The 25,756-nt window shown below is 59.1% G+C and overlaps 1 protein-coding gene across 1 annotated transcript in view; it reads left to right on the plus strand.

Annotated features, from left to right (window-relative positions):
- Nucleotides 1-8,955: 8,955 nt before the first annotated feature.
- The window catches only part of SLC38A10 (solute carrier family 38 member 10), a 30,601-nt gene continuing 13,800 nt past the window's right edge, over nt 8,956-25,756 (plus strand). Inside the window, exons 1-10 of the mRNA XM_059485969.1 lie at nt 8,956-9,200; nt 9,981-10,098; nt 13,102-13,147; nt 14,190-14,283; nt 15,320-15,463; nt 16,327-16,451; nt 19,073-19,175; nt 19,846-20,028; nt 21,684-21,795; nt 21,973-22,079. Coding sequence (XP_059341952.1) covers nt 9,102-9,200; nt 9,981-10,098; nt 13,102-13,147; nt 14,190-14,283; nt 15,320-15,463; nt 16,327-16,451; nt 19,073-19,175; nt 19,846-20,028; nt 21,684-21,795; nt 21,973-22,079 — 1,131 coding nt within the window. The 5' untranslated portion in view covers nt 8,956-9,101. The remainder of the gene's footprint in view (nt 9,201-9,980; nt 10,099-13,101; nt 13,148-14,189; nt 14,284-15,319; nt 15,464-16,326; nt 16,452-19,072; nt 19,176-19,845; nt 20,029-21,683; nt 21,796-21,972; nt 22,080-25,756) is intronic.

The following is a 25,756-nucleotide window of genomic DNA, read 5'->3' on the forward strand; positions in this document are numbered from 1 at the left end:
GGCCCGGCCGGGACCGCGGGGACCGGGGGGGGAGCGCCGGGGCGAGCCCCGGGGGAAGAAACCCGGGCCGGGAACAAAACATGTGCATTTCCTTAAATCAAGCTGAGGAAAAGATGTGTAAAAAGGATGTTTTGCTTCCTTTTTTTCTTTTTAAAATATAAATAAAAAATACAAAGCGAAAAAATTAATGGGAAATAATCGAAAGGGAAAAATATTTAAAGCAAAAAATTGAAGGCAGAAAGGGCTCGATGCGAAAATGTTTGAAAGCGCAAACGGTTTAGTGAAGCAGCGTATGATGAGCAAATGATTTAATGAACAAATGTTTTCACGCACAAAATTTTAATGAACAAAATTTTAAGGCGAAGCGTTTCGAAGAGACGGGTTTTAATGGGAAAATGTTTTAATATAAAGAGATAAAAGGGAAAATATGTTTTAATGGGAAAAGATGAAGGGGAAAATATTTTGGTAGAGAGATACAGGGAAAAATATTTTGGGGGAAAAAAAGATGAAGAGAAAAAATATTTTTGCAGGAAAAACACGAACGTAGAAAATATTTTGATGCCGGAAAGATGCAAATAAATATTTAGGTGCAAACAAATAAAGCGAAAAAATAAATAATAAGGTAAAACGCAAAAAAAAAAAAAAAAAGAGAGGAAATTTGCAAAAAATAAATTGAAAAAAATGCAAAATAATTAGCGCCCCAAAAATTAAATACGTAATAAATCCAAGTAGGCAAAGAAAAAAAAAACATAATGCCCAAAACACAAATAAAAATAATGCCTAAAACGCAATTAAAAAAAATTAACGCCCAAAAAAACCAAAATAAATAACGCCAAAAATAATTGTTAAGGCGTAAAAAAAAAAAAAAACCCACCAAAAAACAAAAACAACAAAAAACAATAACCCCGGAGCGCCCGAAATTAAAATAACCCCCAAACAACAACAACAACAACAACAAAAAAAACCCACCCGCGGATCGCAGTTACTTACCGGAGGGGCGTTCCGCGCGCGGGGCGAGTGCGGTCCCGTGGCGGGGGTGCGCAGCGTGCTCCTGCCGGTGCCCGTGCACTGCCCATGCACCGGCTGCTCCTGCAGCAAAGGGAACCGGGGGTGTGTGGTTGGGGGGGGTGGGGGGGGGAGGGAAGGGGGGGGTGGGAAAAGGCGGGGGGGGGGTGGGGGGACCCCGCCGCGCCTCCCGCTCACGCCGCGCGTTCTCCGCCGGGGCGGGCGCGCCCCGCATGCTAATGAGCGCGTGCCCCGCGCGCGCGCCCCCTCGCTGATTGGCCGCCGCGCGGCGCTCGCGCCCCGCCGGCCATTGATCCCCCCCCAGCCCCCCCCCCCCGGCTCCATTCTTCCTCCGGCGCGCGCGCCGCGCGTCAAGAGAGCGCCGCTCCCGATTGGCTGGCGGGCCGCCAGCGCTCCCGCCAATCGGCGCGCGGCGAGCGGCGCGGAACGGCGGCGCCTAATTCAAGCCCGGCGGATGAATGGGGAGGAGGGAGCGGCGCGCAGGCGCGGTGCGCGCTCGGGGCGGAGGGCCGGGGGGGAGTCGCGTTGCCGCGCGCCCCCCGCCGCAGCGCGCGGGCCCCCCACGCGCCGCGATTGGCTGGCGGCGCGCCAGCGCGCTGTCAATCACGCAGTGTAAACAAGGCGCCGATTGGCCGGTGCCGCGGGCGGTTTCAAGGCGCCCCCCCGGGGGGGGGGACACGCGCGGCGGGGGCGGTTTCGAGGCCCCCCCGCGCGCAGCCCCGAGCGCCCCGGGCCCGAGCGAGCGGGATCAAAGAGCGGCGTGAGGGGAACGGGCCGCGGGCAGCGCCCGCCGCGGGGCCGGACCGCCGGGACCCGCCAGGAACGGCCTGCAGCCGCTGCCGGACCTGCCAGCCGCGCAGTGAAGTGCTGGGGGGCGTGCGGTGGGACGGAGCGTGCGATACGGGGGGTAACTGGGATGGTGTGTAGTGTGAGGCGGGACAATATGGGGGGCTGTGCAGGGCGGAAGGGGGGACTGTATAATGATGGGGGGCTGTGCAATGATGGGGGTCTGTGCGATGTGGCGTGGCCATGCAGAGCAGGATGGGGGGGCTGTGCAATGATGGGGGGCTGTGCATTGTGGGGTGGCCTTGCAGAGCAGTGTTGGGGGGCTGCAGGAGGGGGTTGCAGTGGTTGGGGGCCCTGCGAGGTGGGGGTGTAAATGTTGGGGGTTTGTGCATGGTCGGGGGGCTGCGCAGTGTTGGGGAGCTGTACAGAGCAGTGTGTGGGGTTGTGTAATGTGGGGGGCCATGCAGTACTGGGGAGCCATGCAGAGCAGTGTATGGGGCTGTGCATTGTTGGGGGGTTGTGCAGTGTTTGGGGGCCATGCAGAGTAATGTGTGGGATTCTGCAGTGTTGGGGGGCTGTGCAATGTGGGGGGGCCGTGCAGAGCCGTGTGTGGGGCTCTGCAGTGTTGGGGGGCCGTGCAGAGCCATGTGTGGGGCTCTGCAGTGCTGCGGGGCTGTGCAATGTGTGGGGCTGTGCTCCATGCAGGGAGGGGACAGAGCCAGCTGAGGGGGGCTCTGTGATGTGGGGGGGCTGCTCAGAGCCAGGGGAGCCTGCACGGTACCGGGACCACACAGCAGGAACGGGAGCAGCACCGGGGGGCACCGGGAACAGGGGCCTGGCAGCAGCCGCCACCGGGATTCCTGTCGGGGCACTGCGGTGTTTGGGATTATTTTTTTTTTCCCCTTTTTTACAATAAAAGGGTGTAATTGATTGAAAACGCTGAAATAAATCCCGATGGCTCGTAACCACTATTAGATTACGGCGGGCGATTCATTACGCGGGACGGCAATCGAGTTAGCGGGGAGCGGCCGGGGGCCGCGGGGACCCTCCGGCAGCGCACGGACAGCCGGACAAGGACAGCCGGACAAGGACAGCCGGGAACAGGCGGCCGCACGGCGGGGCACAGCCCGGCACAGGCGCCGCTGCAGCGGGACGTGCGGCTGCGGCACGGAGCCATGCTCGGGGACACGCCGAGGGACACGGAAGGACGCGGGATGGCAGCGCACTCCCAGCCCCCGCATCCTCCTGCGCGGCTGCCCTCGGATCGCTGTCCGCACGGGAAAGGGCCCGTATGGATTATCCCGGCGTGTGGAACTGGTGCCAGACGGGAGCGTGGTGCAGATCCCGGTGTGCGGCCACCGGGAGTGCTGGGAAAGAGTTTCCTGACTGCAAAAGAACCAGGAAAACCTCACGAGGAGCGGCTCTCGGGCTCTTCCTGCCCGCAGTGACGCCGGCGGGAGTGGGACGGGGCCGGGGGAAGCCCCGGTGCCGCTGGGAGGGGGCTGAGTCCAGGGCTTGTGGAGCGCCAGGGTTGTGTCCTTGGTGGGCAGATCCCCGGTGGGTAAACATCAAACCTGGGCAAGCCCTTGCTGTGGGCAACCCCCCCTCCTTGGGCAGACTGCCCCTCAGGAGTTGGCATCCCTGTGGGCAGCCCCCATGGTGGGCAGACCCCTCCTGTGGGTACAGTCCCACTGGGCAGCCCCCGACCCCCACTGTGGGTGTCTAAACCCCGTGGGCAGCCCCCCACGGTGGGCAGCCCCCCTACCCGGTGGGGATAACTCTGCTGTGTGAGGCTGATCAATGGAGTGAGGCCAAATGAGCACAATTAAAGTCAGTTTAATGAGGATCCCCCCTCACATCCACCCCCCAGCCCTGCAGCTGCCTTTGTCCACTGCTGCTGCTGCTCTCACGGTGCCTGTGCCCCCCTCAGCTGGGGCTGGACCACCACAGAGCCCCCGAGCATGGTGTTCCCTTTGAGGGGACTCTGAGGAGGGGGTGTGGTGGCAGAGGGCACGGCCTGTCCCTGCACGGGGGACACGTTTGGGGGTGCAGCGCAATCCCAGCATTTCCCCCCTCCTCGGCTGCTTTCCTGAGCTTTATCCGCCCAGGAGCTGCCGAACCCCCTCGGCAGGGAAAGGAGGCTCGAGGGTCCCCTGACCCACTGGGGTTGGAGCTGGGAACAAGCCCGGGTCCCCAACGCCGCCGTGGTGCTGCCGTGTCCCCTCTGCTGTCCTTCACGGCTCATCCCATGGCTCCCCGCGGCTCGGAACGGCTCGGCACAGCACGGCTCCGGGGCCAGGCGCTTTTCCAGCTGGCCCCGGTGTCTCAAGGCCGTCTGCCGTCCAAGGGTCGCGTTTGCCGGCGCGGAGGGGCGAGGCGGCTCCGCAGCCCGGGGAGCCCGTGCCCTGCCCCGCGCCCCCCGCGGATGGGGACAGCGGGGGGCGCGGAGCCGCAGCCGCTCGGGGGTCCGAGCAAAAAGGCAGGAACTTAACTCCCATTAACCGTCCCATTGTAGCGGCCGTGGGAATAATCGGGTTTGCTAATGCAATTGCTGCCGCGATGCGAAAATCCGACTGGAAAATGTATTAGAGCAATTATCCGCCTCCCTCCGCAGCCGGCGGAGCATTAATATTCAATTTTGATGTGGAAGCCCTATTATGTTAATGACTTTGGTGACAAAAGTCGTTAATGTAAGTCGGTTCCTTTATGGCGCGGCATTAGCCGGGGTGAGCGCGGCCGCGGGGATGGAACGGGGGGCACGGGGGGCACGGCGGCCCGGAGGAGCCGGGATGGGGCGGCCGGGGGAGCCGGAATGAGCCCCCTGCGCACCCCGCACAGCCCTCACGCCTCGGGCCGGTCACCGGGGCCGTGCCGGTGCTCCGGGGGCTGTGCCGGGGCGGATTAGCCGCGCTGCAGCGCATCCGGCAGCGCCGCTCCCTCCGCTGCACTGCCCTTCTTTGTTCTCCGCCGGGCCCCGGGAGATGCGCCGGTGCTTCCCCGGCTGCCGGAGAGCGCGGCGGGGCCGGCCCGGGCTGCCCGCCGGCCCGGCCATCGGGAGGCACGGGGCCGTGCCCGGGCCGGTGCTCGGTGCGCTGCTCCGGGGTTTGGCAGCGCCGCAGGCAGGCCTGGCTGGAGGGGGGATGGAGCCGGAGCTGTGCGCTGGGGTGGGACAGGCGGGGACGGGGATGGGGAGCGAACGGAGCGGAGGCAGCACGCCAGGGCTAACCAGCAGCACCCCCGGGCCGGGCAGCAGCAGCCGCCACCGCGGCTCCCGGCCGGGAATGTCGGTGTGACACTGAGCCGGGCTGTGGCGGTGTCCTGGAGCACTGGAGGGACGGGGATGGACGAACATGGAGCTGGGAGCTGCCTGTGACGGAGGAAACGACCGTGACCTTCACCCTTCCAGCACAGAGCTGCTCCTCCTGCCCTGGGCTGGCAGTGCCCCGGCTTTGCCATCAGTGTGCCCATGGCGCTGGGGCTGGTTGGGACCAGGATATTTCTCAGCAGATCCCAGGCACAGGATGGGATTTCCCGGTGGGAAATTTTCCTTTCCGGGACCGCGTGGGAGGCTCCTGCCCGGTGCAGTCCCCTCCGTGTTGGGCACAGTGCACAGCTCCACACGTGGCTCTGTCCCAGCCCTGTGTGGGGCAGCTCCGTCTGCATGGGCACTGCAGCGATTGGGATTTGCTGCCCCCGCCCCAGTCCCGGCAATGACGGGAGAGAGGGGCCACAGGCAGCCAAACCCGAACTAACCCTGCTGCCACCTCCGGCTGCCGGGGCCTGCCCCGACCCACAGCACACCCGGACTGCGCCCGAGGATTGCGGCTGGGCTGGGGCCGCTCCACCGTGATCCCCGGGTCTACCGGAGCAGAAGGTGCCGAGCCGCTGGTGGCACCGGGATCCGGCACGGATAGCGGATGGACAAGCACGTGTCCTTGGCACTGCTGGGGATGGGGCGCCCGCTGGGAACACAGCCCGGTGGCGCCGGGGTCCCCCCGGTCCCCTCGCTGTCCCCGGTCCCCGCGGAGGAGGCTCCGCGCGCACGTGGCCGGGACGGGCCGTGCCCCGCGCTCCGCCCCGCGCCCCCCCGCGCGCCCATTGGCCCAGCGCCCCCCGTCCTGCGCTCCCATTGGCCCAGAGCCCCTCGTCCCGCGCTCCCATTGGCCCAGCGACCCTCGTCCCGCGTTCCCATTGGCCTCGGAGCCCTCCACAAACAAAGGCCGGAGCCCGGCGGGGGGCCCAGCGCGCCGCTCTGATTGGCGGAGATAAAGGGCGGGGCGGCCGAGCTAGGCCCCGCCCACATAGCAACGCCGGATGCCCTTATATGGAGTTGGGCGGGGCGCGCTCATTCATGCGCGCGGGGAGGGGCGGGGCCAGCGCGGGGCTGTGCTTCCCGCCCGCGGCGCGCGCGGCTCGTTCCCACGGCGCGGGCGGGTGAATGAACGGGCGCGCGCGGGGGCGCGGCACCGGACCGTGCGGCTCGGTAAGGTCCGGTGAGGTCCGGTAAGGCACCGTGCGGCTCGGTAAGGTCCGGTAAGGCTCCGTGCGGCCCGGTAAGTTCCGCTATGGCACCGTGCAGCTCGGGACGGCTCGGTACATCTCGGTGCCTGTGCTAGGCGTGGGTGCGTGCAGGTGGGCAGCGGGTCCACGCGCGGTGTGACGGTGCCGGGGCTCGCGATCGTGTCCTGGGTGTGCGGGCTGCGCGTGGATCCCCCGTGCTTGTACCCCCGGTGCTGTGTCCGCCTGCACGCCCCTCTGTGCCTTGTACACCCACGCGTGCTTTGTTCTGGGGGGCTTCCCGTGGTGCCCCACGGCCCTGGCTCTGCATCGCTCCTGCCCAGCCCCTGGGGCAGCCCCATCATCCCAAGTGCTTGGGGATTCCCATCCCAAAATGCATGCCATGGTGAGTACCCGCTGTGGGGCCCCAGGCTGGCACTGGGGTGACACTGGGGTGACACCATGGCAGGGACACCACGGGCTCTCTCTCCCCTCCCTCCAGCCCGGGCCGTGCTGTTTTCCCCATGCTGCTTTAACCCCCCCAGGTGGGTTCGGCCCCTTGCCTCCATCCTCCTCACCGTGCTCATAAATTCATCCCCGATCCCGTTCCCAACCTGCCCGGCCCTCGCGGGACACACGGCAGCTCCCAGCTCGTGCTGCAGATACGGACTGAACTTTGGTCCCTGAGCAATTAAGGTGCCTGAAACTGCACTTCATTAATGGTTGTTCTGCAATAAAACCCATCAAACTGCCCTTATTTGCAATATAAAACTGCAATTCGTTTTAATTTATGTTTTTCAATCCCTGCCGGCTGGTTCCGGGGATCTGCCAGGCATCTGTCACTGGAACCTGGAGCAGGGTGGCCCTGGCTGCTGGGTGGGGTGAAGGGGGGACATGGGGGGTGGGTGGGCTTGCCCCGGCCCTGGAGAAGGGGGGTTCCCATTCCTGCCATTCCCTCTGTGCTGTGTCCCCCGGGAAGGGAGGGCAGGGATGGTTCCAGGGAAGAGCATCCCTGTGCCATGGGAGGTTCATGGGAGCCCCCTGGCACAGAGCTGCCACTGAGGTGAATCCCTGAGCAAGAGTGGGAGCAGAGATGGACCCAGGTGCTTTCCTGGGACAGCATCACCCGTGGGAGCTGGGAATGGGCTCAGCTCAGCTCCGAGAGTGCCAGCACATGTGGGCACATCCCTGCAGAGCAGCCCCTGGGCATCCCAAGGGATTTGTGCTTCCACAAAGCAGGGCAGGGTCCCTGCGGGCTCTGCCAGCCCTGAGCCCCCATTTCTAATTACAGTCACTGGCTGTGCCATCCCCCGGGGCTGGCTGTTCTCCGTGGGAGGAATCTGGGCCACGGGGCAGGGCTGGCAAGGGCCTCGGGCCACCTGGGATTCCCGGTGGGAACGCTGCCGCTGGCTCCCAAACCCCTCAGGGCCCTGTCCCGGCTCCCGGTGTCCCCTGCCGGCAGGGCCGGGCGGGGTCCCTGGTGGTTGGAGCTTTCCAGAGGATTCTCCTTGCTCTCAGCAGGTGTGTGATGGGAACCTGGCACTGCTGGGATGGACCTGGCTCCTGCTGGAGGCAGAATTTGGGCTGTCTGGGGCTGCAGAGCAGCTGGTGGTGCCTGAGGAGGTGCAGCACAGCCCATTCCCTGGGATGGGCATGGATGTGACCCGGGGCTGTGGCACAGGAGGATGGCAGACAGAGCAGGGGCAGCTGCCCTGGTGTCCCCATCCCGTGTCACTGCCACGCCTGCCTGGCTCTGCATGTTTCCCAAGCCCCTGGCTCCCACCCGGACACGGAGAAGCCACCAGAGCCCTTTCCTGGCCATGGTGACATTCCTGAGGGGCTCCCTCATCCCACCCCGAGGACACACACGGACACAGCCACCGCTCTGGCACAGGAGCCAGGAAATCACAGCCAGAGCTACCGATGCTGCAGCACACCTGGAGGGAATTAGGCCGCCCGTTCACCTCCCTGCAAACCTTCTGGAGAGCGAATTCCTGCGGTTTCCCATCGCAATTCCTGCAAATTATACGAGCGCTGTGCTTCGTTCCGTTCCAATGGGAACGTGCCCTTGGCGGGTGGCACCCGGAGCTGCCGCCAGCCTGGCCTCGGGGGACCCTTCCAGAGTCCCCCGAGAGATAAAGAATCCCACCCCCACATCTTTCCTTCTTTTCCCCTCTCCCGTGGGATGTGGGGCGCGGAGCTGGGCATGGCTGCGGGTGGGATGGGGAGCAGATGTGTGCGCACAGCTGGATGCGTGCCCACATGTGCGGGGGGAGGGGGTGCTGGGGGTGATGGGCTGCCCTCGAGGGGCCTTTCAGAGGCCACCATCAGGCTGGGCACCCCCTCTCGGGTGCCAGCAAGGCCACAAGCCGTGTGCTCATGTGTGTATGTGCACACATGCGTGTAAAGGCACACGCACGCCCCTATCCGCGCCAGTCCACGCACGGATCCGCACGGATGTGTGTCCTGGTGCGTTCCGTACCTCCCTGGCCGTGCTGGGCTCTCCGGGGGTGCCCCTAACCACGGGTCCCCCCTTGGTCCTCCACCACCAGCGAGTCCAGACCTCCGGGCCGGCAGGAGCGGCCCCACGCGGACACGTCACTTCCTGCGGCGGCGGCGGAAGCCGGAAGTGCCGCTGTGGCCGGTGCCGGGTCGGGGCGTGCCCGGTGGGGCCATGGCGGGCACGGCCGGCTGAGGGGGACCGGGGGCACCGGGCGCTCCGAGCCGGCCGCGGGGCTCGGGGAGCGGCCGCACACCGGGTGTCCCGGCGCGGGGATCCTCCGCTGCGAGCCATGGCGGCGGCGGCGGGTTCCAACTGGGGCCTGATCATGAACGTGGTGAACAGCATCGTGGGGGTGAGCGTGCTCACCGTGCCCTTCTGCTTCCGACAGGTGAGCGCCGGGACCGGCCGGTGTGCCCGGGCTGCGGCGGGGGCCGGGCCGTGCCCCTGGCAGCCGAAAGCCCCGGCGGGCTCCTCCAGGGCCGGGCAGCGGCCGCCTCTGCCCTTCTGGCCGGGTGTGGGGTGGTTCCGTGGCTGGAGAGGAAAATCAGTGAAAGAAACGCTTCAGAGCCAGAGCGGGCATCTCGTGTTCCAAACACCGCGTTTGTCTCAGCGGTGACGTCTCCAACTCAAAACTTCTGCTGCACGCTCTGGGTTTTCCCTGCCCTGTGGTCTCTCTGATCATTTCTGCCTGTCTTGTAAGGAGAAGGGAGAATGAAAACCAAGGATTTGCCCACATCATAAATGTAACTTGGAGGCTTTTCCAGGTTACTGTGCCCCCTGCCCCTCCCTGGCATCTGGGGCTGTGCCAAGCCTTGCCCAGGGACAGTGTGTGATGCCAGCTGGTTGTGGATAAATCAGATTGCAGCAGAGGTGGCACCTCGGGCTCTGTGTGTGCTCCCTGGAGGGGTGAGCCAGGGTGGGAATTGTGCTCCCGGTTTGGTGCTCAGGGCTCAGACTGGTGCAGCTGGGAGCTGTGGGAAGCAGGTGTGTGTTCCACGTGTCCTTGGGCCGCGGACAGGGTGATGTGGAGCTGGTGGGAAGGGGACAGAACTTCCTGAAAGAGGGAAAACGTGGCTGGAACACAGGGGGGGAGGCTGAGGGTGCTGAGGGAGGGTGGCTGGGCTGTGCTGGGGGGCTGACCCCCATCTCCTGCCCTGCTCCTTTGCAGTGTGGGATCCTCCTGGGAGCCATGCTGCTGATCTTTTGCTCGTGGATGACCCACCAGTCCTGCATGTTCCTGGTGAAATCAGCCAACCTCAGCAAGCGCAGGACCTACCCCGGCCTCGGTGAGACCCAGCTCTGGGGCTGCTCCAGCCCCGCTGCTGCTCTGACAGCACCACCACCTTCCTTGGCCTCCCAGGCTGCATTTCCTCATTGCTGCTGCTGGAACAACAAATTTTTCTTTCTTGCTGCAGTTCCCAGTTTCCCTGTTGTGCCTCAGCCTCTCCTCGGGGCGGTGCTGGGTCGGATCCTGCTCCCACAGCCCTGGGAATGGGTGCTGAGTTGTTTTGACTCTGCAGGGCAGGGAGGAGAGGATCCAAACCCCAGCTCCCGGGAGCCAGCTGGGATGAATCGTGGGGCTGGGATGAATTAATTATGGGTCTGGGCACGAGCTCCCCACCCACCCAGCCAGTGCTGCCGGGACAGCGGGTCCTGCCAGCCTGGCACAGAGCTGGAGGCTGCCTGCATCCGAGCTGGGAGCTCCTTTATGGCTCAGCAGAGAGGAAACAGAGCGAGCTTCCAGAGGGCTGAGAAAACAAAAACATGTGGAAGATCCCTGGGTGGGTTTTGGCCGTGCCAAAACCTCGGAGCTGAGCGCTGGCGCCGGGTTTGGCCTCTGCTCGTGGCCTCTTTTGGGATTCTGGCTGCCCTGGGGAGCAGGAGGAGGTGTTTGGGTTCCTCTCCTTGCTGCTGGCATATGGAGCAGCAGGAAAAGTCTCCTTTCCCTCGTCCTGCCGTGCTGTTGTGTGGGAGGAGGCGCTGTTTGGCACTGCCCTGGCACAGGGGCTCCAGCAGCTGCTGACAGATGGGGCTGCTCCTCCCTCAGGGCGCCCGAGGTGCTGCTCAGGAAGCACATCCCGGGTTCTGCCTGCTTGTATCTGCTAGGAGCAGACAAGAGGGAGAAGCCCCGTGGCTGGGAGGCTGTTCTGGTGCCAGGGGAAGGGGGAGCCCCCTCCCAGCTGCTGCCGCTCCCTGCCCCTCACAGGGCGCCTTTGTGCCGCTTCCCGCAGGACACAGAGTCCCCGCGCCTTGGAGCGTGTCCCGGGGAGAAGGGATCCTCTGCCCGCCCAGGAGCCAAGGGCTGCCATACAGAGAGGGCCAGCAGTGCCTCCCAGCTTCCTCCTGGCAGGGGGGGCTGGCAGCAGCGCCGTGCCCGCCGCCGGGCCCTGGCAGAGGTGCCACGCGCATCCCAATGCTCCGGGCTCGGGCGGCTCCACACAGAGCCCTTTGTCCCCTCAGCCCGGGCCCGGGGACATCTGCGGGCACTCCTGGGAGGCTTTGGCACCGAGGGAGCTTGTGCACATTCGCTGCAGGCGGGCACAGCCTTCCGGAGGAACCCCAGCAGCCGTGGCACGGGCACAAAGGCTGGCCCGGGCCGGGGCTGGCACTGCCCCTCACCAATGAGGGAAGGGGAAGGGCTGCAGGGTGAGGAGGGAAGGGCAGGAAGATCCCAGATGGGTTTTAACAGGAGATGAGGGAATCCCTCCCCTTCCAGCAGCACTCAGGATGTGCTGGGGCTGTGCTGGGCAGCTCAGCCCTGCAGGGCCAGGGGCTGAACCTCTGTCCCAGGAACCACATTGGTCTGAAAGGCTTCTCCAGGTACTGAGCAAGCTCTGCCCAGTTTGGGGGCATTCCAAAATCCCATTCCAAGGATTTGACTCTACCATTTATTTTACTTTCGTTACTTCCTGGAGAAGATAAAGAATCCCATTTTTCCATTGTCCCTAGGTGGGGACTCCTGCCCACAGTGTTTGGAGGCTCGTTCTCCTTGAGCATAAATTGCAAACAGGGGAGATGGGCTGGTTCCAGCATCACCCAGGGCTGTGTCCGTATGCAGAGGCTGGAATGTGCTCTGGGAGGATCAGCAGCCCCATTCCTCCATCCCCCCGCCCCGAGCTCAGCCTGTTACTGCCCCATCTCCAGAGGGATGTTTTCCTCTTGCTGGCTCCTCTTTCTCCTCCCAACCCCTTTGTCTGTGACCCCCTCAGAGCTGTTGCCTTTTCCCTCCTGGCTGTGAATTCCCAGAGGAGGCCGCTCCCCGTGCCTGGGCACGCTGCCTGGTGGTGCCTGTCCCACTGCCCTGTCACTGATCCAGCTGCTATTTTGGGTGCTCCCCCACATCCCTGCTCGGGGCTGTGGGTCCCTGCCGTGCCTTTTGCTCGTTCTGTGGGAGAACATCTCGTTTCCTGAACTTTTAGCTGGAGCAGAGTCCAAGGAAATCAAGAGTTGAAGCTAATATTTAAAATAGCAGAAGAAGCTTCCAGAAAGGATCTGAGTTTGTTTTCTGGCGGGCTCTGGGAATGTTGGGCTGTGCCTTGAGGGAAGGCAGAGGGGACTCCAGGCTGGTGGGTTCATGCTGGACCTCACTGGCAGATTTGGGCACTGTGGTCTGGGTTTGGCACCGGAGCTCCCCATTCCCGTTCTGCCCAGCAGGAGCTAAAAATAGAAGCAAAGTTTTCTTGGCATTGTCTTTTTAAGAGAAAACCCAGTGATTTGAGGACTAGTGAGCATTTTGTGCTCCAACCCCAGGATGGGAGGGAGGGAAAGCACAGCCTTGGCAGCAGCCCTTTGGTGTGGGTTGGGAGCACTGGGTATTCTGGGAATGGGATTGAGCGTTCTGGGCACCAGCTCAGCTCTCCCAGCCAGCCGTGTCGGGCAGCCCAGTTCGAGGGGGAAGATAAAAATAAAAAGGGGACTTGGACTGGAATTCTGCACCACTTTAACTTTCGCCACACACAATCTTGTACAGGAATATTTTCTCTCCCATTGCCTTTAATGGCTGCCATGTGTGGCTGCTGCTTCACACCACTTCTGGTTTTAAATAGAAAAAAAAGAACCCGCTTGCTGGCTTTCCCTCATCCCTGCTCCTGTCTTATGTGGTTTTCAGTTTCCAAAGGGAAAGGCCGAAAAGAAAGTGGGAGGGTGAGGGAAACGGCCCCAAAATACCAGTGGTGGGTTCCTGCTGCACTGCCCTGTGTCACTGCTGGTGTCTAATTGTGAACTGACATCTTGCCCTGTTCTGGACCTTTCTTTGACTAACTTCCACTCTTTTTTCCCTTTTATGCCAGCATTTCATGCCTATGGAAAAGCAGGAAAAATGTTGGTGGAAACAAGGTAAATCTGCTGCTGATTCAAAGTGTGAACAGTTTGGGTGTCTGTGGTGGAAGCCTTTCTGAGCCTCGCTGTGCTCTCCCTCCTGCTGGAATCCCACAGGAGCTGGGTGAGATGCCCTGAGCACAGCTCCACGTGTCAATTCCATCCCTTCCAGCACTTCCCAGGCTCTGGGAGCACAGAAGGAGGGGATGAGCTGCTCTGCTGTGAAATCCCAGCCGTGTCACTCGTGGCAGCTCTCCAGGGGTGCCATCCCTGCTGGTGGGTTGGTGGGAGGGAGTGTTTCCTTCCTTGGATCCCAGGATCTGCTCTGCTCCTGCCCTCTGTGCTCCCTGCCCTGTGAGATGCCTTCAGGGGGAATCCTGCCTCCATCTCTGCTTCCTCCCATGACCCCAGTGCAGATGTCAGGTGATGGCACAATGCTCACAGCCCTGCTTTTTCCAGCCGGGATTCTTTTCCAGGCATGCTGAGCCCAGGGCTGGCAGCGGTGCCGGCTCCTTGGCTCTTCCCAGCTGCAAACTTCTGCTCAGCACTAAAAATACACAGAATATTCCTCAGATGTTACTTGTCCATGCAAGCAGAGGCTGTAATTGCCACAGGGATGTTCTATAATTGGAATTGGGAAGGAAAGTGGTCCAGGAGTGGGAGGAGAAGCAGTTCATGGACAATCTTTTCATTAAAGTGTGGTCCATTGTGTGGAGAGACGTTGGAGAGCCCACTGGATATTGAGACTCTCATGGCAGGGTCCTGCAGTGGGTGTGGGGCTCTGAGAGCCTTGTGCTGATTCTTTTGAATTGTTCCAGGAGTTCAAGGAGTTCTTGTCATCTCCAAGATTATTTTTCCTTGGTTTTTTTCCCCGTGGCTCCCAACAGGAGTTAAACCCCTGTGTGGGTTGTGGGCAGAGCTGCATCCCCGAGTGTTTGGTGTGGAGGGAGGTTCTCTGGTGGCTGTTTTGTTGGGATGGAGCGCAGAAGGGGTGTCCTGCTCCTCCCAGCACCGAGGATGGAATGTGGCCCTGCTAACCTGTCCCTGTTTGTGTTTGCAGCATGATTGGGCTGATGCTGGGCACTTGCATCGCCTTCTACGTCGTCATCGGCGATTTGGGCTCCAACTTCTTTGCCCAGATGCTCGGATTGCAGGTGAATAAATCCTGCAGTGCTCCCAGCCCTTGCACTGAGCCCTGGGGACAGCAGAGCTCCTGCTCAGCACCCCTGAGGTCTCAGGGGGCTTTGTGTGGTCCCCTCATGGAGATCCTCATGCACAGAGCCTCTGCTCTGGGAAGTCTGGGGAGCTCAGACATATGGCAAACAATCAGCTGTGTAAAACTCCAATAAGGCATTTCCATCAAAAGGAATTCTTTTTAACTTGGTCCCTTATTAATTCTGGAGCAGATTCCTGGGGGAGATAGTGCTTCCTGCCTTAATTCCTGCCCCAGTGGGTAGTGACAGGCGGTTCCTCTGCCTGAGCTCTCCTCCCTGTAGTTCAGGAGGGATTTTTGTCCTGTCCCTGGCTGGTTTTGTGGCCTGAGTCTCTGTGTTCCTGCCTCCTCAGCCGTGTGATGAGCCTGCTGCTGGCTCAGGCTGCTCAGAGGCAAGAGGTGCTCCTCAGAGCCGGCATAAGGGCCATGCAGGGAAGCAAAAGGATTTTTGGTGGAGTGTTATCTGTGCTGCCTGATGCTCCTAAGCTCAGATTAAGGGACTGTGAAGTTAAAAAAGATGCGTTGAGGCTGCAGCCAAATTAGGTATTAAATATTTCCAAGCATTCCAGAGTGTTCTGCTATAATAAATAGCAGTGTGAGGCTTTGATTAATTTTCTGGATTGGAGTTTTCAACCCTTTCAATTTCTCGTCTCCCCAAGTAAATTTAGGTTTTATTTAATTGCATGAAAATACCTAAGTAGCTTGTGCTGGATTACCATTTAACCCCCCCAGCCACCCCCCAAATTCTTCCAGCTCGGACCTGTCACACACTGCAGAGCGACAGTGGCACCCAGTGACTGTTCGGCTCAGCACAGACAGAGCCCGAGCTTGCAGCGTCTCCAAACACCTCCAGACACAGAATTGCACTGTTTGAAGTTGCTTTTCCCTCTGGGAAGATGAGCCATGCCAGGGTTTGCTGCCTGGGGGTGTGTGGGGTGTCCTCCCCGTGCAGGTGTTGATGCAGGTCTGTTGTGCAGGTGTCAGGTCCGTTCCGCATTGTCCTGCTCTTCGCTGTGTCCCTGTGCATTGTCCTTCCCCTGAGCCTGCAGAGGAACATGATGGCCTCCATCCAGTCCTTCAGTGCCATGGCTCTCATCTTCTACAGCGTGTTCATGTTCGTGGTGGGTACGGACAGCGGGCACCCCCTTTCCCTCCTTTCTGTTCCTTTTTGGTGACCAGTTTCACATCCCAGATGCTCCTGTGATTCCCTCCTGGAGCTCCAGCCCTGCCTCACCCAAATTTCAGGACTGGAAGGAAAGGGAGCTGTGGGAATTCTCTCCATGTAACGTTTCTAGTAGGCTGTGCAGGTCACACCTCGGAGCTGCCCCCTCAGGGAGCTGTGGAACCTCCCAGAAGCTGTGCCTTTAAGAAACCACAACGTTCACAAGAGCTGGCTGCACTGAACCATCTCTGGGGATTAGAAACCCCATCCAAGGATATTATAAACAGACATTCAGACATATTTACCTTCTGCTTCCTGTGCAACCCAACTCCTGCCAGTTCTTGCGTCCATGGCAAGGGAGCTCTCTGGCCTCGGCTCCTCCCTCTTTCCATAAAGCTTTTCCTTCTCTTTGGTGAGCTGCTGGTGTTAAATGGCCCTGGAGCAGCAGGTGGGATCCTGTTTTAGGACCCTTTGTCTCTCTCTGCTGAACAGGATTCTCTGAGGGCAGCAGTGCTTCCTGTTTGGATTTAAAAACACATTTCAAAAAGTGCAAAAGAGGTTGCTTTGAACAATGATTCTCACAGTTGGTGGAAACTGTGTGTGCTGTGATGTCTGATGGCATTAAACAAGGGGGGAATGTCACAGATCCCTTGGAATGCTCCCTGGGATCCCTGGTGGCCCCGGGAGCTGTGTGGGTGGGATGTGGAGCTGGGGGATTGGGATGGGACTGTGCTGGCAGCTTGGTTTATACCAGCCTGGCATTGCTGCTGCCCTGGAGCTGTCTGGGGCTGGCTGCTCATCCTGCTGTCTGCCCTGCTGCAGGTGGTGTTGTCCTCCTTCAACCACGGGCTGTTCGGCGGGCAGTGGCTGCAGAGGGTCAGTTACGTGCGCTGGGAGGGCATTTTCCGCTGCATCCCCATCTTTGGAATGTCCTTTGCCTGCCAGTCGTGAGTACCTGCCTTCCCCAGCCCTGGCACTTGCTCCTGCAGTGGGTTTGTGTGGGGGCACAGGGTCAGGAGGGTCTGCAAGGGATAGATACCATCTGCTTTGGTGGTTTGTTTTCATCAGGCTGCTTTACAGCTCGCTGAAGTTCAGCCTCTCATTCAGTCGTGACCCTTTTGTTACCCAGACCCTTTTGTTGTTCCATTTCACCTGGGAGTTCTTGTAATGGAGCAACATGAGAGCACTGGAGCCAAACAGCTCCTCGTGAGCTTCTGGTGCAGCTGCAGGAGGATGAAATTCCCCTGGTTCTTGAAGGGAATGGAGGAGCTCCAGGAAAGGCTGTGCCACCCCCTGTGTGACCCCCTGAATGCTGGAGCTCCATGAAAGGCTGTGCCACCTCTGTGTGACCCCCTGAATGCTGGGGGCACTGAAGGGAATGCTGGAGCTCCAGGAAAGGCTGTGCTACCCCCTGAATGCTGGGGGCTGCTTAGATCCCCCACATTTCCTGGAGAGCACCCTGAAGGTCACACAGGTGTTGGCTTTGGAGGGGTGTTCCTGCATTTCCAGAATATTCTGTAACTCCTGCATTTCCAGCTCCCTGGGTGTAGTGGCACATGGAAGGAGCTGAGAGCAGACCAGGCTATTTCCACCTGCCCAGTTCCCTGGCTTTGGGAGGGTTTCTGTGACAAGTGGAAGAAGGTGAGGGCAGGCCAGGCTGTCCCAGGTTTCCAGCAGCATTCCCTGCTGCACAGGACAGCAGGTGGGTGCTGTGTGACAGCTCTAAGCCCTGTAAATCCAGCCCTGGGCAGGGGAGGACTGGCCTGCTCTGGAAGGAGCATCCTCCTCTGGCAGAGCTGGGCTTCCCCCTTGTAGCTCCAGCTAACGGGTCTCGTGCCAGCACTAAATGAATGTGACAGATAAAATTTGCTCAGACTGCTGTGTTTACACCCACTCCAAGATCCAAATCATCATTTCCCACTTACTGGCTCTCTTGGCAGCTCAGATCCTACCCCAGCACACTCCAGGCTTGCTGTTTAATGTCTCCATTACAGCTGGCAAAGGGAATTGTGTTCTCTTGCAGCTTTACCTTGTTAACAAATCCCTTTTATTTTTTCCTTATGGAAGCCATGCAGTACCCAGAACAATTTTCCTGGGAGTTGGAAATGTGGGGAAATGGTTTGGTCTGGACCTGTGTGTGTGCCTAAATATGGGCTCCATGGCAGCACTTTTGTGGCTAACCCAATCTAAAGCTGTGTGTTTTCTCCAAACACCAGGAAAATACCCTGTTCCCAGCCCAGGCAGTATTTATATATTTTTTTAAAATTTCTTTCCATCTGTGTATTCTCTCTCTTTCTCTCTCTACCCACCATATATAGAATATACTTTATTCCTTTCTTTATGTGTAGTTTTCTATGTAGCCTCAGCTGGGTAGATTTAACTTTACTAACCTCAGAATCACCTTTTTAACTATCCCACACACTGCAGGGCCTCCCTGTTTCCCTCTTTTTACCTTCCCAAGCCTGAATGTTTGGCTGGACCCTTCCCTTGGAAGCTGAAGGCCAGAATGTAGCTGGAGGTGGCTGTGGAGAGGGCAGGGAGGAATCCCAAAAGGGGAGATTTCCTAGGGAAGGCAGTCTCTTTTCTCCAGGGAGGAATCCTAAATGGAGGGACTTGGGAAGCCAGTCTTTCTCCAAGGGAGAAATCCCAAAAGGAGAGATTTCCTAGGGAAGCCAGTCTCCTTTCTCCAGGGAGGAATCCTAAATTGAGAGACTTAGGGAAGCCAGTCTCCTCAGTGCCAGGGAGAAATCCCAGATGGAGACTCCCAGGGAAGTCCTTGCTCCCTGCTGGTACCTCCAGCCCCAGAGCCTCCTTTCATATTCAGGGATTAAGGGTTAAGGATGTTTCTGCAGGGCCCCAGCCTGACACACTTCCTGGGGATGGCTTGGGGCCCACTGGAGCTGGGGATACCCTTCCCATCTCAGGAGAGTTCTGGGATGTAGCCGCTAGAATTAAAGTAACAAGAGGTTAATGAGTTGCTAAAATATGCACCTGATGTCAAAAGGAACATTCCCCGTGCTTTCCAAGGCTGTAAATACCCCAAATCCCAGGGAATTGGCACTTGTGGCTTTCTGTGAAGCGAGCTGAAGTAGGACAGGCTGCTGCGCTGGGGTTTGTTTGTTTAATTTTCCTTCAGACAGTGGGATGCTCCAACCTTCTTCCCTCTTTTCCTCTGTAAACACTGTGTTGCTTTAATTATCAGCACGGAGAGCTCCAAGAACAATAATCTCTGGCGCTGGGGCTGGCCCAGAGCCACCCGTGGCCCCGGGAACAAACGGTCATTCATTTTGCAACCCTTCCTGAACCCAAATGTTTACATCACACGTTTCGCTCCACGTGGTGGGGTGGGGAGAGCAGGAATATTTTTGCAACACTTAAAAGTTATGAGTGCTCTGAAATCTCTTGGCATTAGCAGTATAAATTGTGGAATAGCAGCAGGTGTTTATGCTCCAGAGGGGGAAGGTGTCAGGGATTCGTTGCTGCTGGGCTCAGGCAGAGAATGGGCTGGGATTGGGGGTTTTTCTCCCGTTTCCTGCAGGTTTCCTTAAATATTTTACCCTTTTTACAGTCAGGTCTTGCCTACTTACGACAGCTTGGATGAGCCGTCTGTCAAAATCATGAGCTCCATATTTGCTTCTTCCCTAAACGTGGTCACCACCTTCTACATCATGGTAGGAGCTTCCCCTTCTCTTCCATTGCCAGAAATCTGGAGGGGCCACAGGGACGAGGCTTTATCTACAGCTGGGGCTGGTTTCTGCTTATCTGTATTTATTCTGACAGATAAGTCCTCGTGCTGAAAGCAGAGTTAGGTGGGAGGTGATGAACCCAAGGGCACGGGGGGCACTGGGAGAATCCAGGTTTTCAGAGCAGCATGTTTCCTTGGAGGCAGAGTGAAACCCAGCTCTTCCCAGGCCCAGCCTGGAGCAGGGGCTGCTGCCCAGAGTTTGGGAGAGCTTTTTCCAGCCTGTTTGATAGGAAGTTATGCCTCATAAGGCAGCAGTTAATAAAACTGGGTTAATAATTCCTGAGGAGAGCCTTGGCCTATGAGCCAGGCTGCTGCAGGGAATTGTGACAGCCCCCTCTCTCTGTTGGAGAGGGACAGTCCAAGGGCCTGGCAGCAAGAAAGGAAAACCCTTTCCTCTAGGAAAACCCCTGGATTTCATGAGAAACTTGCTTTGAGGCAGTTCCCACTCTTGATTAATGACCTGTCCCAGGTTTTGGGGTGCCCCTGGAGTGACCTCACGCTCCCACCTGGCTGCTCCAACGGGAGGTCACTGTCCTGTCCCCTCTGTGAGGAACAGGTGTGAAATGCTGGGAGTCCAACCCCCCTCCCCTCTCCAGGTGGGCTTCTTTGGCTACGTGAGTTACACCGAGGCCATTGCTGGGAACGTGCTGATGAACTTCCCTTCCAACGTGGTGACGGAGATGATCCGAGTGGGGTTCATGATGTCCGTGGCAGTGGGGTTCCCCATGATGATCCTGCCCTGCAGACAGGCTCTCAACACACTGCTCTTTGAGCAGCAGGTAAGATCCCAGAGCTGCCTTGGTGTGAAGCTTGGTTTCTGAAAGGTTTTTGTGACTCTTTGGTTTCTGACTGGGCCCCAAACCGGCCTTGGCTTCCTGAGGCTCTGGTGGTAATGGCATGTGGCAGGTACTCACTATCCAGAGGGACAAAACCTCAACTCCCATAAAACCTTCAGTGCCCAGGGTGTGGTGACAGTGCAGCAGGGGCCTGTGGCCATCTCTAAATCCTGCTCTGCTCAGTGGTTAATCCCTGGCACTTGGAGCTTTGAGTCCTGTCTGCAGAGGAATTCCATGGGCCAAAGGAGTGAGTTCCCAGTGTAGAGCTCATGTCCCGTGGCTGCTGTTCCCTGCTCTGCTGGGGATTCCAGCTCTGGCACAGACACGTTACACAGCTCAGAGCCGAGGTGGTTTCTTCCCCTCAGAAAAAGGGAGAAATGTGCTTTTGGAAGCAGCAGAGCCTCCTCGTTTCCTGCTGCTCCAGCTGCCGTCCTTTTGCTGGCCAACTCTTTGAGCTCAAGCTCCCGTTCCCGGCCTCGGAGCCCAGCCCACCCCCATTTCTTCTTGCTTCCTTGTGTGCCTGCTGATTCCTGCTCCATTATTCTCACCCAGCACCTTTGTCAGCAGCCCTGGAGCAGCCCTTTCCTCTGTGGGTTCGGATGTCCCCTTCCTCCAGCGCCTCGCGGGCTGCGGTGCCGGGGCGGGCGGTGGGATGTGGGATCCAGCCCTCTCCCACACGTTCCACCTTTCCCAGGGCCAGCTCCTCAGGCAGCCTTTGTGACTGAGGCTGGTCTGTGTGCTGGAGACTGTGGGTCCCTTGTGGCAGTGGCGTGTTCTCCTCTGTGCATTGTGCGCGCGGAGCGCGCCGATGGGATTCAGCAAATAACACTGAGAGATTGTGGGAATGTTCTGAGGCCTTTGTGTATCCGCATAAATAGAAACCTCTTAGGCAGGAAATAAAACTTGAGCAATTTATAGCCCTAAATCCTGCCACTTCTGCCTGTGAGAAGCCCCCGGCTCTTTTCTCACGTTGGGAGGGCCTGAGGATGGGGGCAGGCTCGGTGAGAGCCAGCGGGTGCAGAGGAGGAAGCGCTGGAAACACTTGGGAGCACTTTGGATCTCGCCTGGGCTCGGCTCGTGGCTGGCTGGGCTCTGGAGGTGTCGCTTTGCCTTCCTCCCCCATCTGTGCAGCAGCAGCAGAGCTGGGACCCGCTGGGTCTGCAGGGCACACTGGGGCCTCTGCCTTCCACACCTCCCACTCGGGAGGTGGGATGGGATGGGATGGGAAGCAGAGGGCCTCTGGAATTCCTCCAGCAGCTGCCCAGCAGCTCCCACCCTCCCCTGTGCTCTCCCTGGGGTGTCTCCATGTCAGACTGTGCCGGGGATGGCCCTGCTCCCGGAGCTGTTGGGGAACACCTCTCCCTGGCACAGCCAGAGCTCTTCCTCTGCAGCTTCTCCCTCCAGCTGCACCCCTGAGCTCCTTCCTCCTGCCCTTGGGCTGTTCCCTGAGTCCCTGCTGAGGGGGAATCGCGGCTGGGATGGGCTGGAGCTGCAGGCAGCATTGATGAGGGAATTGCTGGGGGGCTGAGGGAATTGCTGAGGGGCTGGGGGCTGCAGTACCAGAGCTGACTCTCCCCTCTCCACCATTGCCCTCCCAGCAGAAGGACGGCACCTTCGCTGCCGGGGGCTACATGCCCCCACTGCGCTTCAAAGCCCTGACGCTGGCTGTTGTGTTTGGAACCATGGTCGGAGGCATCATGATCCCCAATGGTGAGTGAGGAGCTGGGAACAAGGGCTGGCTGCTTTCTCTGGGCTCTGTTGTTTGTTTTCCTGGCTGGGGTGATCAGACTCACACCCCATCCTGCCCGGGGGCTCTGGCAGCTGTCCCTGCTGCTGCTCTGGCACTCCTGGAAAAGACCTTTGCTGACTTTTCCTCTTTTTCTCCAGTGGAAACAGTCCTGGGCCTGACAGGTGCGACCATGGGAAGCCTCATTTGTTTCATCTGCCCAGCTCTTATTTACAAGAAGATCCACAAGAATGCGCTTTGTTCACAGGTCAGTGCTGATGCTGCTTGACATCCCCCTAAGCCCTCTGCAGAGCCTGGGAACGTGCTTCGTTCGGCTGCAGCACAGAAACTGCTCAGCACCTCCTCCAGCCTCCCCCTCCAGTCTGCCCAGTACAGGTGGGAGCTGTTCTGGGTGGGTGTCCACCACTTTGGGATGCACAGACAGCAGCAGAGGTGCTGGCCCAAGCTGGAACACCAGCTCTTTTTGTCCTTCCAGCAGCAAGTGAAACAGTCATTTTGTGCATAAAATGCTGCTTCCAGTCCTCCTCGGGGTGGGATTCAGGTTTTGGATCCTCAGAACAGGAAATCCAGGCAGCCTGTAAAACCTTAAAGCCTCACATCCCGACCTGCCTGGGCTGGGTAAAACAAACAGGGCTCCACGATGTGGTTTGTGCTGCCGACCCTCAGCTTTCTGCTCTCAACTAAAATAATAGTAAAAAGGAACACACACATAGAGGTGTTGCTTCAGGAATTGATTTTCTGAGGGATTGGGGTCATTCAGAGGCTGTTAGAAGTTTAACTTTTCCTTTTGCTCCAGTTTGAATTGGCCTCCTCAGGGACTGAAACAAAGTGGCTCTTTGCTGGGCTTGATCTCTCTGCTCCTGCAAACACCGTGGGCTGAAATTAACAGGTTTTGGGTTTTTTCCCTAACAATAATTTAATCCACTGCCTTTTTCACAGGCCTCTGTCCCAACATTCCCAGTCAGGACAGTGCTGGGCTGGGAATAAGGTTTTGGGCACAGTGTGGAGTCAGCAGGGGAGAGCAGCACGTTTTTGTGGGGCCCACAGAACTGGTGGCTTGTTCTCTGCTTAATGACTTGTGGCTTTGCAAACCTACGTGAATTTTTTAAGCAGGGTGTGTTTTTTTTCTTCCCTGTGCTTTCCCTGACACAAGGAAGTAGTCCAACTTTCCAGCTTTCACTCTGAATTCTGACACTTAGCTCCGAACTTCTTTGAGCGAAACCCCGAGCAGGAGTCTGAATGCCAGCCTGGGTTTTTCAGGGAAACAAAGAGCACTTTCAAGAATTGCTTTCTATTCCGGCTGAGCCAGAGCGTTTCCCTGCAGTGCCTCGGGGCTGCACTCAGGACAGGCTGAGCTCTCAGCCCGGCTGCTGGGGTGGGACACTGGGGCCCTCACAATGCCTGACCCCAGAGCCTGTCACGAGGCTCAGGGAGATGTTTGTCCTGCAGAAATCCCCACAAAGGAGGAAGGGCTTATCTAAAGCATCAGGCCCCGGGTTACTTGTCGAGGGGCTGGCAGCAAGCTGTCCAGCCTTCCCTGAGTGATCCATGGCCTGTCAGGTTTGCATTCCTGCTCGGAGCGAGAACACACCTGCCCGCCCCGCTCAGCACCTCCCCGCCTCCACAGCCCAGCTCCCAGCCCGCCCTCTCCTCCCTCCAGGTCTTTGCAAAGGCTCATTTATTCTTTCCCTGGAGCTCTGTCTTTGGTCTCCTCCTTCATTCCTGCACTCCTTTGATCAGGTGCTCCACTCCATCAAAGTCAGCTCCTGACGAAGGTGGCGGGCGAGGGGAGAATGCCAGCCCTGGGCTCAGCTGTCCTTCCCTTCCTGTCCCTGTCCAAACAGGGTACAGGGACGTTCTCCCTCCTTCCCTGCATCAGCTTTAGCTCCTTCAGAGCAGCAACCCTCAGCGCCAGCTTTTACACTTCTCTGGGTTATCTTGGCTCTTGTGCTGCTGAGGACTGGCTGCTTTTATCGGGCCACTTCTGGCACCCAGCAGCGTCCAGTGTGGGGCAGGTGGTGACGTGAAAGGCCAGGTTTTTACAGGAGAGGTGCAAACTGAGCCTGCGGAACACTAAAAGCAATGAAGAGGATTTCGGATGGGGGAGGGAAACGGGCAGATGTTTGCTGGCCAGCAAAGAGCTTCTGCTGAGGAGCTGGGAAGGATTGGAGCTGCTGCTCAGCTGGGCTGGGCTGGGAGTGCCCTGGGTTGGAAAGGCAGGTCCCAGAGCAGTTAAAAAGCCCAGAGTCAGGCACACAGCGCTGTGACTGAAGCAGGGAGAGTGTTCCCTTTCTTGTGGCTTAGCATCTGTTGCTGTAGAGGTCCGCATCCCGCCGCTCCCCGGGAGCCCCGGTTTGGCAGAGCTGCTCTGGGCTGTGTGGGGGTCTGTGAGCGGAGTGGAGCTGCCAGCAGGAAGGTGTTGCCTTCCCAGTGTTGACACAAGCTTGTCCGAGAGGCCCCTCCTAGGGAGGCCGGAGTTGCTCTTGTCCCACTTGGGGAAGAGGAGCTGCCGGAGGTCAGGAAGTGACCCCTGGGCTCGCCCCTGTGCGGGTGGAAAAGAGATTCCCTCTGCCCTTCCCTGGCAGCGCAGGGGCCAGCACACCTTCTCCAGCAGCACATCCAGGGTGCAGCCCCCCAAACACAGCATCTCTGAGGAGGGGGCTGGCAGTGACCGGGGCCCTGCATTCCTTCGCCATGACTCCGTCCCTCGGCGCGCTCGCTGGTGTCCAGGAGGAGGACGGGGATGGCGTCACGCCACACAAATGCAGCGTGTTTGCTTCCCGTGGCTGCAGGACAGGGCTGAGCTAATGGCTCTGCTCTGCGGGGCTGGATCATTTCTGGGAGGAAGGAGGGCCAGGGGAGCACGACCGGCCGAGGAAACGGCCGCGTGAACTTCCTCTGCTGGATTCCTGTCCATGCTCCAAGCGTGGCTCCCAGGAGATGTGTCCTAGCCATGCTGAGCTGCCCCAGGGCTTCCCACAGCCTCTCCCGTGTCTGTGCTGAGAGGGGCTTCTGCAGAAAGGGCTCTGCTCTCAGTGGGATCACTGGCTCTGGGGGAGATCACTCCCCTTGGCTCAGAAGTGCCTTGCAGTGCTGAGCCTCCCCTCGCTGCAGGATCTCTCTGGATGCTCTGGGGATTGGTGGCTCCTCTGCCTGGATTGGTTCCTTGAGCTCTCGAGTCCTTGCAGCCCTCAGTCCCGTTCCTTCAGTTGCCTCGGTGGTTCCCTGAGCACAACCCGCCTGCTTTTCCATGGCATAAGCATCTCCATGGAATGAAGCCAAATCGTGGCCCTCTTTATTCTGGTCTTCAGCTGGGGAGGGGGTGAGGGCGGCTCAGGGACAGCCCAGCCTGTCTCCGGCTGCCACGTGTGCCCGTACCCGCTGCTCCGGGAGCTCGCAGCTGAACTCCAAATGTGCAACAATCAAAGGGGCTTCAATCCGAGCCATTTGAGCCCCTGGTTCCCCACCAAGATAAGAAACAACAAAAATCCTTTTAAAGCATTTAATGTTTTCAGCCGTTTCCTACAGCTCCCTCCTCTCCCACGTTGCTCCTGGTTCCTGTGGCACCAGAATAGATCCTCTTTGTGGAAACGCTCTTCCTCTGCGCTGTTGTTTCTGGAAGGTGCCAGAACAACGTCCCAGGCACAAAATGCATTTGTGCCGGGGCTGTGGATTGTGGGAGGGGAGGAAGTGGAGCAGCTCGGCCCAGGGCAGCAGTGCAGGACCTGCTGACTCGGCGTTTGCCCGGGGCCGGGGGGGTGCATGGCAGGATATCTGCTCTTTGTGCACCCCGGGCAAGGCAGGCAGCGCATTCTGCTCCCGTTTCCTCTGCAGCAGCTCTAAGGTCTGGCCTCTGCTCCCTGGCCACGCTGCCCCTGGTGCAGAGCCGCTCCACGTCCCGCCAGCCTTTTCCTTCCGAAGGCG

This window comes from Ammospiza nelsoni, chromosome 19 (assembly GCF_027579445.1).
Source record: "Ammospiza nelsoni isolate bAmmNel1 chromosome 19, bAmmNel1.pri, whole genome shotgun sequence".
NCBI classification, from domain to species: domain Eukaryota; kingdom Metazoa; phylum Chordata; class Aves; order Passeriformes; family Passerellidae; genus Ammospiza; species Ammospiza nelsoni.